Source organism: Poromitra crassiceps (assembly GCF_964638095.1).
Source record: "Poromitra crassiceps genome assembly, contig: HAP1_SCAFFOLD_1651, whole genome shotgun sequence".
NCBI classification, from domain to species: domain Eukaryota; kingdom Metazoa; phylum Chordata; class Actinopteri; order Beryciformes; family Melamphaidae; genus Poromitra; species Poromitra crassiceps.
Window position 1 is genome coordinate 6560 of NW_028150762.1, and position 18114 is coordinate 24673.

Genomic DNA, 18114 nt, shown 5'->3' on the forward strand with positions numbered 1-18114 from the left:
GAGATAAACGGCTTTTTGTGAAATTCGATAGAACAGTCACTTTAACCATTCATTTTTGGCATCAGTAAGACGTCAGACATCTAAACAATAGTTTTGAACAGTCATTTCCTCCATAACAGCAGGAAACACCCCTCTCCTTCAAACTCCTCCCTCCGTGTGTGTTCTTCTTGGCTGCAGCGGGCGTGTCACAAGCTCGTTTCTGTTGCTGCTGTAACCTCGCGTCACCAGGCTCACTGCTTTGCTGCTGCTGTGCCTGTCTGCTGGCGGCCGCTGGCCAAGTCTGGATGGACTCGCTCGTTTCTTGGAGTTTCGGTTGAGAGCTTTGATGAAGCTTTTGCGATTCTGGTCATATTTATGCTGCGTGTTTCAAAGTGTGTTCCACCCGTAATCTATTATGCAAATTTGCAATCCCGCACCGCCAGCAATCAGCGCGAAAACGAAAGCGTTTTCGCCAATCCATTTTCATGAGAATGGCTTCCTCACACTGCTTTTTGCTTGCCTTCCTCTAGTCAGGAGAGCACTGTCGCCACTTAGTGGGTCGGTGGAATGGGTTGTAAACGTTCGGTGGCTCCAATATTTATATAAGAGATGTAAAAGGGTTAGATGCACATCCCACGGTCAAAAAAAAGAAAAATAATTTTTTTGACGTATTAATACGTCATTGGCAGTCAACCGTTGGATTTTTTTTGACGGATTAATACGTCATTGGCAGTGAACGTGTTAAATGCAAACGGTCACGTGGTCATCTCTCCTCAAGTCTCGTTACTCCCCCCTCCGCCCCCACTTGTTTTCTTCTTCAAGCAGGCTTTAAGGGGGGTTAGTGCTGACCTAGCAAGCTAACTTGAAATGGAGATCGTGAGTTCCCAAACTCCGCACAAACCACACATATAAACACAAAGCTGCCCCTTGTTAGCTCAATACAGTTGAAACTAAACTAAACTAAAATTCTAGCCACAGATTTAGCTACTACATCAACGAACTTCGCATGTAGCTTTAGCTAATTGCTCCCTGCTAACATTCCTGTTGCCAAATCTCGTGAGAGTGTGTTGCTGAGATAGAGACAGGTCTTGAATAAGTTTAATTTTCTCCTGATCAGTCTGTCTGAAAAATGCCATTTTAGTGTCAGAATATTCAGAGGATATGTGGCTTCGGAGAATGGGCCGAATATTTACTTTAATGAATATGGGGGCTAAGGGATCTGTCATAACCTGAGATCACGTTGACTTTTCCCATCGACTCCAATAGACTCAGACCTGCCGAAAATCTCTTAGTGGCCATGTCCGTGGAAAGCCATAAGCAAAACGCGCGTGCCAAAATGACAGGAACTGAGTTGAAGTTGGGCCATCTTGCTTGAAATCCCATCGTCTTTGCTCATAATATGGAAAAGTCAGGACAATCAGTCATGGACGTTTCGTGAGTTTAGTGGAAAAATTGCCGTAGCTAGGGATACGAAGGTGATAGAGAGTCAGGATTTGAGGGGTGGGTAGGTGGAGTGGGAGTAGGGGTATATGGGTGGTGTTTGAAGGGGGGCGAGGGAGAAGGGGACGTAGGGGGAGTGGCGCCGTGGGCCTAAATGTTTGCACTTGTTTGATTGAAAATGTGTACTGCCATGAAAAGCAGAATGTAACCCGGTCCAGGTCTGATGTTGTTTGTGATGTTGTTTGTGTTGTTTGTGTCTGTCTCAGGATGAAGTGTAAGCAGACAGCGTCCCAGCATACGACACCAAACGGTGCCGCACCTCGCGCCAGCGTCCCGGCGGTCCTGCTGCTGCTGCTGTGCACCAGCCTGTGTCTCAGCACTTGTGAGTAGGCCTACCACACATAATTTGTTCCTCAGCACCTGTGAGTAGGCCTACCACACATCATTTGTTCCTCAGCACCTGTGAGTAGGCCTACCACACATCATTTGTTCCTCAGCACCTGTGAGTAGGCCTACCACACAGTGTTTGTTCCTCAGCACCTGTGAGTACTGTAGGCCTACCACAGACATTTGTTCCTCAGCACCTGTGAGTACTGTAGGCCTACCACAAACATTTGTTCCTCACCACCTGTGAGTACTGTAGGCCTACCACAAACATTTGTTCCTCAGCACCTGTGAGTACTGTAGGCCTATACCACACAGTGTTTGTTCCTCATCACCTGTGAGTACTGTAGGCCTATACCACACAGTGTTTGTTCCTCAGCACCTGTGAGTACTGTAGGCCTACCACAACCATTTGTTCCTCAGCATCTGTGAGTACTGTAGGCCTACCACAAACATTTGTTCCTCAGCACCTGTGAGTACTGTAGGCCTATACCACACAGTGTTTGTTCCTCAGCACCTGTGAGTACTGTAGGCCTATACCACACAGTGTTTGGTCCTCAGCACCTGTGAGTACTGTAGGCCTACCACACATCATTTGTTCCTCAGCACCTGTGAGTAGGCCTACCACACAGTGTTTGTTCCTCAGCACCTGTGAGTACTGTAGGCCTACCACAAACATTTGTTCCTCACCACCTGTGAGTACTGTAGGCCTATACCACACAGTGTTTGTTCCTTAGCACCTGTGAGTACTGTAGGCCTACCACAAACATTTGTTCCTCAGCACCTGTGAGTACTGTAGGCCTATACCACAGTGTTTGTTCCTCAGCACCTGTGAGTACTGTAGGCCTATACCACACAGTGTTTGTTCCTCAACACCTGTGAGTACTGTAGGCCTACCACAAACATGTGTTCCTCAGCACCTGCGAGTACTGTAGGCCTATACCACACAGTGTTTGTTCCTCAGCACCCACAAACATTTGTTCCTCAGCACCTGTGAGTACTGTAGGTCTATACCACACAGCATTTGTTCCTCAGCACCTGTGAGTACTGTAGGCCTATACCACACAGTGTTTGTTCCTCAGCACCTGTGAGTACTGTAGGCCTATACCACACAGTGTTTGTTCCTCAGCACCTGTGAGTACTGTAGGCCTACCACAAACATTTGTTCCTCAGCACCTGTGAGTACTGTAGGTCTACCACAAACATTTGTTTCTCAGCACCTGTGAGTACTGTAGGCCTATACCACACAGTGTTTGGTCCTCAGCACCTGTGAGTACTGTAGGCCTATACCACACAGCGTTTGATCCTCAGCACCTGTGAGTACTGTAGGCCTATACCACACAGTGTTTGTTCCTCAGCACCTGTGAGTACTGTAGGCCTATACCACACAGTGTTTGTTCCTTAGCACCTGTGAGTACTGTAGGCCTATACCACACAGTGTTTGGTCCTCAGCACCTGTGAGTACTGTAGGCCTACCACAAAGCGTTTGGTCCTCAGCACCTGTGCGTAGGCCTACCACACAGTATTTGTTCATTTTGGACCATATTCCTACATTCGATTTTTTTTTACTCTAATAATCATTTAATGTGAGATTTAATGTGATAAACTCGAATATTTAAATTACTTAAAATGCCCATCCCTAGTGAAAACAGTACAGTAAAGTCTGCACTCTGCAGCAACTGTTTCCATGAAGCTCCGACAGTCCAGCCTCCACTGCAGCAGCTCAGCTCCTGGTTAGCCTCCCCTCCACACATGAGGGACTGCTCAGTGTCACCAGCTGCTGTCATGTTTGGTTGGCCTGTCGGGCTGCTGTCATGTTTGGTTGGCTTGTTGCTCTGTTGGTCCGTGGTCTAGAACAGCCCTTCTCAACCTTTCTGTCGCGTGATCCCTTAAAAGGAGCACTGTCTCCACGCGGTCTGCAGACTGCACATTTTCCCTTTTCAGCTGGTTTCATTTGATTCGTTATCAGAGGAGACAGAGAGGTGGAAAACTATTCTGTATTTCACAAGAAAAAAAGAGGAAAAATAGACATCATCTCGTGCCCCCCCCCCCCATTATCTTGCGACCTCCTGGGGGGGTTCTCGACCCCCAGGTTGAGAACGTGCTGTTATTGTGTGTAAGTAATAGGTGTGTTGCTTTGTGAGATGGCCTCTAGCTGGGTGGTGTTTGGACCTTCAAGCCAATCACGGTGCATAAACATGGCAAACACCACTCAAACAGGACACCAAGTGACTTTAAACAAACGCATATTCACATGAGAAGTGCGCAGACAGTTTACTGAGCCGCGGAGCTGAGCGGTTATGTTGTGAAAACTTTGATAAAGAAGAAACTATAGCCTACATTCTTTCCTATTTTCATCTCATTGTGAGTACAATGTGTGCAAGTAAATTCAACTTCTATGAAATAGCTCTGTTATGAGCGAAGCTAGCCTCCTGTTTTTCTGCCTCGCCACCAAGTTGACGTTGACTTTTTCAGACCATCCCTGAATATAACAGCTAGAACAGTCTGGTAAGTTCAGAAAATAACATTACTTTACTGTAATGCAGCCTTTAAAACCAGGAAAATCTGTGTGTGTAGGAGCGAGGAGAGGCGAGGAGGGTGAACACCGACCGGGACACCACCGGCCCCCGGACCCACACGGACAATATGACTGCTGTACAAACTTCCCGTCTACAGACAGATGAAGAAAATGGAGACAGAGACTGACTTCTTCTATCTTTCATCTGTGTCTCGTTGTACTTTGAATGATTGGAGTCCAAAAACATGCTTTAACATGAAACAGGTATTTTCTTACATTTTTAAAGAGTTTTCAGCTTTGCCACTGTGCCTTCTCTAAAGCTTCGCAGAGAGAAACAGCTTCGTCCTGTCTGCTGGGTTCAGCCCAAACAACACACACACACACACACACACACGCACACACGCACACACACACACACACACACACAGACACACACACACACACACACACACACACACACACAGTTTCATGTGGTCTTTCATTGTTTTTGCTGAAATGTATCAAAGAGTTTACTGCCAAAAGGTGAGCGATGTGCATTCAGAACCTCCAGGCTTCTCACATTCACACTACATTTAGCCCCAGGCTAAGAAAGCTTTCACACTGGCACAAATAATCCTGGCACATTCGAAAGTGGGCTAACCCAGACTTTAGCCCAGGGCTAGCTGGCCCTGCTCCGGAACAGGGTTAACCCCGACATTTCAGGGGTATCCCCAGAAAATGGTTTAAAACCAGGGTTATCTGTTGATTGGGTGAACAGGGTTAGAACACTTTTCTGTTATTTGTCTGTTGTCTAATCAAATCAATCTTCTCCTTCTGAACGTTGCTAAGCAACGATGCATGGCATTGTTTGTTATTACCATAGAATATTCAGACATGTAAGCCCTGGGCTAATAGGAATGCTGTGTGAATCATTGGGGACATTAGCCCTGGGCCGAGTTAGCCATGGGTTAAATGTCTGTGTGAACAGGGTTTAAGCTAAACCTGGGCCAGCTGTTAGCCCAGGGTTAAGATAACTAGGCTAAGGATGCGCTGTGTGAAAAGCCCTAATGAGTGTGTCTGAATGTGGCCGCTGTTACACTAGCTTCCTTTTTTTGGGACTTTACAGGAGAAACTTCCCTCCACTCAGACAGCAGTTTGACTTTAGAGGCTTTTATGTATCAGTGCTGTTCAGAGGAAAGTGTCCGGCTGTCAAGTGACAGAACCCAAACAGAGCTGACATATCAGAATAACACAGGAGGTTGAATCTCTGGTCAGTTAAACATGTGAACGCTTCCAAGTTGAAGCAACGAGACTCTTGCTGTTCTCTTACACTTTTCCCCATGTGACCTGAATGCAACAAAACACAACGCTGCTTTAAGGTCACACGGAAACAGTGTGACGGCTTGGCGGCGTTCACGTTTGAATCCACCAGACTCCATGATTGTAGTTTTCTGGAGAGTTTTGGTTTCTGAATCTCCAGTATGTTTCCCTCACCGGACTGCAGCTGCTTCCTGTTGGTGACATCGGACTGCAGCTGCTTCCTGTTGGTGACATCAGAGGAGTCAGAGCTGCAGGTCATGTTCACAGCAAGACCAGCAAAGAAAGTGCCCAAAACACACTCTAAGCTGGTAGACCAGCCTGACCAGCTTGGTAAACATCTAAACCAGCCTAACACCACCAGCTAAGACCAGCTAAAACTAGCAACCAGCTGGGATATGCTCTTTTTCAGCAGGAGCAGTGGAAACAGAGTTTCAACTTCAAACCTTTTAGGGCATAATAAGCACAATGTTGAAGTCAGATTTGATGTATTTATTTATTTTTAATCTTGTGTTTTATGTGTATTATTTTTTACTGTGGCCCTCACTGTCACACGCTCTGTTAAATCTTGAGAAGCAGTCTGGCGGGATGAATGAGCTGAATGATGAAATAAAGTGTGATGATTGGACGACAGCCGTGTGAGTTCATTCAGGATGAGGGAGGACTTGTGTTTCAGTCAAACACTGGATGTCAGTTTCTTTTCCCTTCAGCCAAAAGCAGGAGAGACAGCACCCCCAAGTGGTGAAAATACAAAACTTCTCCAAGACATCTGTCAGAGATCATTGTTGCAGTGCTTTCAAGGCTTATTCCATTTATTGTTAATGGGATTGCATTCATGAATTGGGCCTTCTTTCTAAAGCAGACACCATATATATATATATATATATATATATATATATATATATGTGGCGGGTCCTGAGCTCGAACACAAGGGAGGACTTTGGAAACACTGTGATCATGACCAGGACTTGAACCCAGCTCTCTGGTGTGAAAAGCAGGTGGTTACACCCTCCATCCACCCCGACCACAACACCCTTACTTTGATGTCATCGCTTCCTAGTAGTGGAGCTGGATTCAGCGTTGATAGTCTTCATCATTGGACAACACAATGTCAATCTTACCAATCTATCAATCAACAACCAATTTGGTTGAATAAATCAATTGATTGGTAGTGATTGTGAGGGCGGTTGAGGCTTCACTGTTCCCTGTGAATTGCATGTTTTTCAACCAATCATAGATTAGCATGAGATAAATTACCAAGGAAATGAAATGCCCAAGCGGGTAATGTTATTGTAGCGTACCCCTCAGGGTATAGAAATAAGAATAAAAATGGTTTTGCTGTCACTTCGACATGCTACTTCTGTCTCTCCTCCTCTATTATCATTAAAACATTGAGGAAATAAAAATGGTCAAATGATGTTTGGCATTCCAATTAACACAAAGTTTTGAGAGTCCAAGGTATGAGACAATTGTGTGAATACAGTTCATCTTTATCATTTTCAATATTTCTCCAAATTTAACTCTTAAGGAACTTGCAGTAACATTCTGACTCTTTCTTACTTTACTGTCACCATCATTAGGCACTGAACCTCATCTTGTCACGATCAGATACAAAACCTGGACCCAAATGCACGACTCAAGAGACAAGTTTCCAAAGTCAAAAGTCTTTACTCCAAAACAAACTCCAACAAACAAAACAGGCAAGATTCCAAAAGGTTAACTGAGGCAGAAAATACAGAACAAGATCAAAAATCCAAATGCTATGGAGCTGAGCTGTTTCTCGGTGGATGGCAATTACAATCTGGCAGAGAGCTGGTGGAATGGACATGAAGATATACTAGGGAGCTGATTAGGGAATGAGGAGCAGGTGAGTGGGGATGATTGGCACACAGGTGAAACTACTGAGGGAAGACAGGCAGGTGGGAGTGGCTGGGTCTGGAATGACAGCAGAGTTAGAACAGAGTATGAACAACAAGACTAAATGAATGAGGACTGAATAACTGAATGCAAAAAGTAACATAATAAAGAATGATATTACAAAACTATGACACATCTAGTATTAAGAGACCATTCTGTATAAAGATAATACAAAAATGTTGCATTGCATCACAAATAATGAATTGAACAATTTGTGAAAAGTAAAGTAGCCTATTATGTGATAATATTCAGCCCAGACTTTACAAACACAATTTCTGTCTGTCACCGCACTTAGTCACAGACTAATTAAACAGCCTTTATGGTACAGTCAAGTCTTATATGCCTCAACATTTCACATTCAGCAGACTCGTCTGTTTCAATGCTCAGTTTTCATAAAATGTCTGTAAACGTAACTATTCCTCAATGGAACCCAGGGGGATAACTATTACTAAAAAAAGATACAAATCAATAACTATAATTATATTGTTGGTACAATCTCAGTGATTTTTCAGGTGCAACAATATCTCATTAATAGTTTATAGTTCCTTTTGTATAGTTATTGTTCTAGATGTGAATGGGCCTAAAAGGTGAAGTTGGGTAGATGTAAAATCTCATTCCCACATGATACATACATAATGTCTGATGAGGACAAGAAAACAAAGAAACATCTCAACTTTTTCAGGCAACAGTGAAAGGCAAAACTGCCCAAGTTGCCCCACAGCACATTTGCACCGATTCAGTTATATTTTTATTTCATTAGCAGGAATGTTGCCTTGTCATGCCTGGTGGGTGCAGCCATAGTGTTGTGTTGCGTTCCTCGGCTAGAGGAGCAGTGCCAGTCATCTCCCCTTCTTATTTGGACACTGGATTTTGTAGCCCACCCTGTAGGCCTGCAGGTAAACACGCGCCTGGTTTATCCTGAAACCACAACCACACACAGCAGATTGAGTACTATTCCATTTGTCTGTCTGTGTGTGTGTGTGTGTGTGTGTGTGTGTGTGTGTGTGTGTGTGTGTGTGTGTGTCTGTGTGTGTGTGTGTGTGTGTGTGTGTGTGTGTGCGTGTGTGTGTGTGTGTCTGTGTTTCTGTGTGTGTGTGTGTGTGTGTGTGTGTGTGTGTGTGTGTGTGTGTGTGTGTGTGTGTGTGTGTGTGTGTATGTCATGGCGGAGGAGCATGGCGGCGGCAGGTGAAGGCACGCAGCACAATTTGAACATCTGAGCTACACACCCGTCGTGACTGCCGTCGTTAATGCAGTAGATGCAAAATGATGCTGTGGAGTGTGGTTTGGACAATGTGCCTGGTCTCTACGATCCATGCTGCATTTAAACAGGCGACGCATTACTGTGGTCGCCAACTATACACTTTTGTAACTAACTGTCTCCCAGCATCTGACTGCATTATTAGTGTTTATGTCCTTCTGTACTCTGTATTTATGTGGACATAAATAAATAATTTAAATGTGTGTGTGTGTGTGTGTGTGTGTGTGTGTGTGTGTGTGTGTGTGTGTGTGTGTGTGTGTGTGTGTGTGTGTGTGTGTGTGTGTGTGTGTGTGTGTGTGTGTGTTTGTGTGTGTGTGTGTGTGTGTAGGTGTGTGTAGGTGTGTGTGTGTGTGTGTGTGTGCGCGCACGTACGTGCATGTGTGCGCATACATTTGTATTAATGTGTTAGTTGGCCCAAGTTGCTTTTAATTGCTGTCTGGTATTTGAAAGAATTGCAGAATTAGAAGCTAGATGCTGTTTGTACAAACTAATATGACTAGAAATATCACGTGCCCATTTCAGTTTACTCACTCTGTCGCTCAGTCTCATCCTCTCACCTGTCAGTTACTCACTGTCATCTTCTCGCTTGTCAGTTACTCACTCTCATCCTCTCACTTGTCAGTTACTCACTCTCATCCTCTCACCTGTCAGTTACTCACTGTCATCTTCTCACCTGTTAGTTTACTCACTCTGTCGCTCACTCTCATCCTCTCACCTGTCAGTTACTCAGTCTCATCCTCTCACCTGTCAGTTACTCACTCTCATCCTCTCACTTGTCAGTTACCCATAGACATTTTTGTAAAATGCTTATAAAAATAGTTTTACTTCGTCAAACCAAACGGTTCAGCTATATTTAGAATCGGGAGAGACCACACAACATTTCACTCTGACCAAAACTAAAAAAAACTACAGTTTCGACAGTGAGTGATGTCATCAGTGAAGCCTTCCTTGCGACCTTCAGACAGAGCCAGATATAGAAAAAATTTAAAATTCATAGAAGGATTTTTTAAAACATCTATGGTGAAAATGAATGGGGGATTCTCTTCTGGACCCGGAACTGTGGAAAAGTGGGTGGTGGTCACTACTGATCTCAATAAGGGACTCAAAAAGAAAGATGTTTACTTCAATGTGTGTGTGTGTGTGTGTGTGTGTGTGTGTGTGTGTGTGTGTGTGTGTGTGTGTGTGTGTGTGTGTGTGTGTGTGTGTGTGTGTGTGTGTGTGTGTGTGTGTGTGTGTGTGTGTGTGTGTGTGTGTGTGTGTGTGTGTGTTGTGTGTGTGTGTGTGTGTGTGTGTAGGTGTGTGTAGGTGTGTGTGTGTGTGTGTGTGTGCGCGCACGTACGTGCATGTGTGCGCATACATTTGTATTAATGTGTTAGTTGGCCCAAGTTGCTTTTAATTGCTGTCTGGTATTTGAAAGAATTGCAGAATTAGAAGCTAGATGCTGTTTGTACAAACTAATATGACTAGAAATATCACGTGCCCATTTCTAGCGCAGCACGCTTTGCGCTCAACAGTTGAGCAATTGTGCACCTCCGCAGCCGGGCACCCCCAGCCACCTTATTATAGTAGTGAGATTCTGCAAGTTCTGCTGTTTTATTGCGACCTAACTTAATCTTTTATGTATTGTTACAACGTCAGCTTTCAGCTTCTTAATTACTCTTGTGTCTAGGGAATCTTGGCACCACCGACTACTGTAACATGCATTGACAAAGATTACAAGAAAGCTAGGCTGTTTAACCATTGAACTCAGCTGAAACTACCTGAGTCTTGGGGCAGGATGTCTGACACCATCTGGTCGCCTCTCTTCTTTCAGCTGAACAGCATTAATGTCATCTTCTTCAGAAGTGAGAGCCGTCCAGGCCTTCCTCGGTCAGGTGTCCCTCGCCAAATGGCAAGACTAAAATATTAAGTTAAGTAACATCCAAGTAGCTCCTGCTACTCTGTCCTCCTCGTGAACACTGTCCGCCTCACACCGGAACCACTTCCTTCCGGAAGCAAGATAGAAAAGGTCGCCCTCTCAAGCCTTCTTATGGCACAGCATCATAATTTCACCAAGCAATTCAACCTTATTCAATGATCAAACAGCCAGAAATACATAGGTTAACATTACCATTATTTGAGTTGAGGGGATACTGCCTAGTCTCACCACTGATCCGTCACTGTATATAATTTCATTTCGTATTTTTATGCCATGGTTTATAATGAACCTGAACTATTTAATAAAAATATTTTATGACGTGCTTTAGACTATTTGTGTCAGATGGGTGGTTAGTGCATTAATAATATAGATACAAGACAAATTAAAACAATATGTGGAGCATATGAGATAATGAATGCTTGGTCACCTGTATTTGGTGCACAGCTGAACTCCCAGTGGTCCACAGCGGTCAACATAACTCTCCCTAAAACCCTTCCTCACCGCTCGAGCCATACTCACCACCGTGGTGACCACAGGGCATGTCCTAGTGCATGCACACGCACACAGGAACACACACACACACACACACACACACACACACACACACACACACACACACACACACACACACACACAGAGGCAAATAGATGAGAAATATAGATGTGATACATAATATCTTCACTGCCTTGATCAATACTAAATTTACTAATGACTCCACCAATGATGAGCTATTCTTAGCAAGGCTTGCTAGAATGTAAATACTTTAGAAATGTCATTACAAAGTGCAAATAATATCATTTCCATGGACTTGTGAAACTGTGATGGGACAGCCATCTGATTTGGGATTACTATAGCAGAATAAAATGTGGATAATGTTGCAATTATTTTTTTCTGCCCCCAAGATGTATCTATGTATGTATTGGCACAATTTTCCATCACAATATATTGCATTTCAATATACTGTATTGTCCCATCCCCAATTGTGCTATATCTAAGCAATAGCTCACGACAGGCCGTGGTATAGCCTATGCTTATTATACCAAGCATAGTATTAGTATAAGCTTAGTATAATAATCATATATCACTGCCTGATATGAGCTATTGCTTTTATTAAGTGGTTACCAAGTATATATGGCAATATGAAAGGAATAAACAACTCTAATTTAAATGACTGTTATTCATAAATCATACTCTCCACATAATACAATAGTCCCTCCTGGCTCCAGCTACACAACCAACACAGTTGCTGAACTCAGCTAGACAGGCTTGGTGACAAACAACTAAGTTAACGTTAGGTCCGAGGCTAGGTGGCTTTTTTTCTGGAGATAACGTGTCCAGTAGGCACTGCTCAATCCACTCGTCCATATATAAGCCACCCCGGAGGTCGAAGTTAATATAACCTCAAATGTTTCCATTTCGGTAAGCAGCTAGTGAACGTTGTTACTGTTAGCTAGCTATCTCAGCTCTCGCATACTGATGACGTCACTAGCAGGAGACAACAGTAAATACTACCGCAAGGCACTCTGGGTATTATGGTGACACAGGGTTTGCTTAGGAGCCCCCGTTTGCGAGGCTAGCAAGCTAGCTAGCTAGCTACCATTTTTCTCAGAGGCGGAGTGTTTCGGGGATGCATCTCTAGCTGTGGTATACGCTAAATATACCACAGCTGTGAACCAATGAGATTGCTTGATTTGAGAGAGTCGTTTTATAATACCTCTTTAATAGACGTTTCCATTGGATATTGGCTCCAAATTAGCTGGCTTACTCGTCTCTATTAAAGGAACACTCCACTTATAGTCTCTGTTGTTCCTACTTACAGTCTCTCACAGCGCAGGCCTGTGGTGCCTTCTGGACAGGTGCAGGTGTTGTGAGGACTGCAGGTGGCTCCATGTTGACAAGGCGGCACACAGGGCGTGGTCACCGCTATGACCCAAACAAACTGGCTTAGTGCAAGGCAAAGGTCTTATAGCACACACACACACACACACACACACACACACACACACACACACACACACACACACTCACCGGTTTCACAGAGACTCCCTGTAAATCCACTGGCACAGCGACATCTATTGAGGCCCACACACACACCACCATTCTTACATGGTTTGTGACACTGCACAGGCTCTGAGGAGACAGAGGGACCAACAGTTAGCAACATTAGTTTAGTTTTAGTTTGGGAAAATGGGTTTGGTTTGATTTGGTAAATCAATACAAGCTACAGGGTACAGCAGACAGTGACCTAGAGTAACATTCACATCCAAACAGCAGTGGAGTAGACCAGTGGTTTTCAAAATAAGGGCCGGGACCCCCTGGGGGCCACCAGGGGGCCTCAGCAAATTAATGGAAATGCTTAAAAATCATCTTTATTGGGAAGGAAATGATTCAGTTATAATAAATAAAGAATATATTTTTTATTAGATTTTATAATTATGTTTAGTGTAGTGTTAATAAATATAATTGAATCCTTTCTTTTCACATAAAAATCATTTGCCAAGCTTATCTGTCTAATTGCCTGCCAGTTGTCATCACATTCATTGTCATTTTCCCCTGGTGTGGGTAATGTATCTTGTATCTTGTATACAGTAGTCTGACTCTGGAAAAAAGCGGCAAGTGGCAATACCAGGGGTTCAAGAATAGAAGCGGCTGCACCACTTAAAAAGTATGAGAATGGGAAAAAGTTCTAGGGCATCTAGAGAACAGACAGAACAGAGAACACTCTCAGTCTCCAGTCTTGCTGTATGAGAGCGAACATTCTCCAAATTCTCTCCCTCTGTGATTTTCCAAGGCAGGGTAGTCCAGCGAATGGGGCCGCTCCAGGCTGAATCAGGTGCCCAGCCTCTCTTTGCCCAAATTTATGTCCTCGACCCAAGTCTCTATATTACATTAACATTGTCAAAACGTGGAATAGGCTGTTATATCGCCAAAGATTGGTAGATTGTTGTAATTTTTTGTTTCTGAGTAGTGGGTGACATTTCCAACCTATGTGCAAAGTTTGGTTACTGTGGGCCTTTGGGTTTCTGACGTGTATACAGTTTTTCCGGAAGAAGGAAAATAATAAGAATAAGAAATCTAGCCACAAGCGGCAATACCAGGGGTTCAAGTCTGGTATTGCCCCCGAAGGGGCTTGAATATCTGTCAAATCTGTCATTGGGCCAAATTTCAATCAAAAACCACAATTGGATGAGATACAAACAAATACCAGGACGGTGGCTCAGTGGTTAGCACTGTTGGCTCACAGCAAGAAGGTTTGAACCCCAGTCCATCCCAGGTTTCTGTGTGGAGTTTGCATGTTCTCCCCGTCCTCCCACCATCAAAGACATGTATGTTAGGGTTCCTGTCAATGCCCCTGACCAAAATGACCATGAGAATAAATAGGCCTTTATTTGTGATCAGCGGCCAGAGGGAAGGAGGAGGAAGAGTCCCTCTGCTCTAGTTTCTGATTTAGTCTTTTTAGACAAACAAATTCAAAACTACTCTGAAAATATGATAGACCGTTTTCACAGCATCCATTTTGAGTGTCAAAGCAGAGTAAACACAGGTGTAACCAATAACATTGATGAGGGTCCTGGCAGTGGAACCTGGAATGGAACCATCATTAATGTTATTCTGTGTTTGCCCTGCTTTGATAGCTCAACATGGCTGCTCCGAAAAGGTCTGAGTGTGTTTTTCTTTATATTCATTCACATCATGGTGCTCACGAGCAGGAGATCATAGTTTACCCAACCGTTGTCTTCACCACAGGACGACTAAGAGAAACAGGTCATATCTCAGTTTTGTGAAATTGTGACACTGGACAGATACACTAACAGAGTGTAGCACCTCACCTATCTGGCAACGAGCTCCCTGCCACCCACTGACACATGTGCACTTGTTGACATCAACACATCTTCCCCCGTTTTGACAGGCAGGTGTGCAGAGGGCTGGAAAACACACACACACACACACACACACACACACACACACACACACACACACACACACACACACACACACACACACACACACACACACACACACACACACACACACACACACGAAAACAATACTTGCAGGTTACACAATTATCAGCTGCTTGTAGGTTTTTAGATGATTAGTGAACTATTTTCTTCTTCTCTGTAATGGTGTTAGCCATGTGAAATTCTCCACCTACAAAACCCCATAAAATTGTAGGAATTAAAAAAGACTGGTATAGGTGATGTTAGATACTCACCTAAAATTTGAGAAACATATTCAGATGGTGAGTTGTAAAAGCAGACCTACTGTATATACGTTCAGAATTATTAGGAACTGTCTACCATTTTATGCTGCAAACATCTATATGCACTCTATGATTCTATCATACTTGAGTTATTGTGCAACTGTTTGGTCCCAGGCTGGCCCGACTGTAATCAGACCTCTTGGGATGTTATACAATCACGCAATAAAAATTATGGACAGGAAGCCAATTATGTTCCACCACTGCCGAGTCATCGAAAAACTAATATTTTAAGTTTTGATGACTTCATTGGTTTCACTAAGATAAAACTCATCTATAAATGTATACATGAACAGGCACTGCATGTTCTCGGCGATATGGTAAATGCGATATGGCTTCAGATACAGCCACCAGAGGCGCTGTCGCAGGGAACTGCAAAGCGCCACTCTAGAAAACCTCCCTAGGACAAACAGCCCTCACTGTTCAGGGGGTCAAAATGTGGAACTCTCTGCCCAAACACATTAAACAGGATCATTTAAAACCAATCACCGTGACGGCGCATTGCTCAGAGTTTAGTGAAGCATTTACGTGATAATTTAGGGCCGGCTATGGATCGGATCGGATTCTACTTCTTTTCCCCCTCAGATATCCGATCCAGTGATTTTGGCCGGATCAGTTCCAATACCGATCCTGAGTATCGGATCGGACCATCCCTAGTTTAGACTGCTATAAATAATGGATGGATGGATAGATGGATAGATAGATAGATAGACAGACAGATAGACGGACAGATAGATAATAGACAGGCAGACAGATAATAGATAGACAGATAGATAGATAGATAGATAGATAGATAGATAGATAGATAGATAGATAGATAGATAGATAGATAGATAGATAGATAGATAGATAGATAGATAGACAGACACATTTTTTGCCTTTATTTTGATGTTCTTGTTGTTCTTGTTGATATATGCTGTTATTAGCTTGCCATCTATTTTATGTAGTCATATTATTTTTCTATTATGTCGTTTAACTTGTTTTGTCTTCTCTATAACATTGTGAGCTTTCAGGTGAGGCTTCAAATAACCCCAATGGGTTTTCTGCCTCTCCCTGCACTGTACATTATGTTATCTTTGTCACCTTGTGTATTTTTGAAATTGTGCAAAAATAAAACTAACTAACTGATGCATGTATGCCAGATGTGCTGACAGCTGTGTTACTCACGTAAGAGGCACTGGGGACCGGTGTAGTCAGAGGGACACTGGCAGGAATCAGGCCCCACACAGCGACCACCATTAGCACATGGCAACTCACACACCGCTGAGCGAGAGACAGAGAGAGACACACACAGCCAGAGCAGGACAGAGAGAGACACAGAGAGACACACACAGACAGACAGACAGACAGACAGACAGACAGACAGACAGACAGACAGACAGACAGACAGACAGACAGAGAGAGACAGACAGACAGAGATGGACAGAGGGAGACAGACAGAGATGGACAGAGAGAGACAGAGAGAGAGAGAGAGAGAGAGAGAGAGAGAGAGAGAGAGAGAGAGAGACAGACAGAGACAGACAGAGGGAGACAGAGAGAGAGAGAGACAGACAGAGACAGACAGAGGGAGACAGAGAGAGACAGATGGAGAGACAGAAGAGAGAGAGGCAGGGGAGTGAAAGAGGAATGAACAGGAGAGAGAGGAAAACAAATTAAATGTGGGAGCATGGTAAATAAAGATGAAATAGGAAGAACCACAATAATAAAAACTATGAAGATGCATTAAAGCAGCTATTGTTTGCAGTTTTTGAGTCACAATATTGTTATAATATCAACAACTAGCCAATATACATCAACGCTGGTGGGCTTAATGGAAAGAGCGTAACTCAAACTGGTTCAAAGTGATTATGGGCGGCGTTTTGAGCCTGGTGAACACAGTTACTCAACTGGAATCAACAACCATCATGTCTGACATCATCACCCATTTTTACCAACAGCTTATTTTTAGGACTTTGAGCCCAAAATAAGGTTATTTGTCAACAAAATAAACTGGCGAACACTGTGGCTAATCAACACAGCAGGGAAAAACACAGCACGACATGGAATTTCTTAGAAATTACAAAATACACTGGGGGGGGGGGGGGCTTTAGTTTGATCGAGTGTAAAAAAAAAAGTGCAATAAAGTTCTCGCATGGGCCTCTACTGTGTGATGTGTCAGAGCCAGCGTACCTGTGTGGCAGCCAGATCCAGTCCAGCCAGTCAGACACAAGCAGCTGTTCCAGCGCATACAGGTCCCTCCATGGGCACAGGGCGGGGAGCACATGGCTGAAACACACAACCAGGTGGTATATGGTATGTTAAGCCCTTTGAGACTTGACTGTGATAAAGCGCTATTAAACAAGACTAGGACCTTTGGAAGAAAAGGAAAGATATTTAAAAAAGATTTAAGTCCCTGGATGATGTGACGTTTTTTTTCCTGAGGAAGGCCTGTGTGCCGAAACTGTTTGTGCTGTGCTACTGCCCTACCCAGACTACAGGTATTAAACCTTTAAAAATACTTTTTTGTGTGCTGGCGTTTCCTGCTGTGACTTGATATTGTTTGTGCCGTGCACTGAAGTTATATTTTTTTTTTTGGAGTGTGCTCACTGTTCACTTTTTCCCACGTTTTCTTTCCTGACACCATCTTGACTGATGTCTGCAGTTAATCTCCTCAATTTCTCATTTCATGAAAACACGCTACATCTTATTCAGAGCCTGTATCCATATTTTGGTGAAAACCCTTAAAGAGCATGATGCAGGTAAAATAATAATAATAATAATAATAATAATAATAATAATAATAATAATAATAATAATAATAATAATAATAATAATAATAATAATAATAATTTCCAGTTTGGGCTCAAGATTCTTATGAAAATACCCCCAGAAACCAAACATTTAATTAAAATATGCCCACAGGGCAGAAACATGGAGAAACAGGGGGCATTATAATGCACATGCTAAAAAAAAAGCCATCTGGGCAGATAACACCTCAATCGGCCTACTGTACTTACTGTAATAATACTAATATACAGTCAATGTGTACAGCAGAAACTGTAGAGAACTGTACAGTCAACCTAGTGACATTATCTAGCAGTGCCTTAGTTGGTGAAAAGGTGAAATATTTTTTATCTTTCTGGGTAAATTTCAGACTTGAAAGC

General features: G+C 43.3%; 1 protein-coding gene across 1 annotated transcript; it reads right to left on the bottom strand.

The window, feature by feature from the left end:
- Positions 1–7305: 7305 nt before the first annotated feature.
- LOC310771974 (uncharacterized protein) lies at positions 7306–17215 on the bottom strand. The gene is made up of 7 exons (XM_083664462.1): positions 17141–17215; positions 16139–16234; positions 14541–14636; positions 12739–12840; positions 12528–12633; positions 11138–11254; positions 7306–8452 (listed from the first exon to the last, which is right to left on the bottom strand). Exons 1-7 carry the CDS (start codon positions 17196–17198, stop codon positions 8374–8376), a joined length of 654 nt encoding a protein of 217 aa, XP_083520588.1. The 5' UTR covers positions 17199–17215; the 3' UTR covers positions 7306–8373.
- Between the last annotated feature and the right edge of the window lie 899 nt (positions 17216–18114).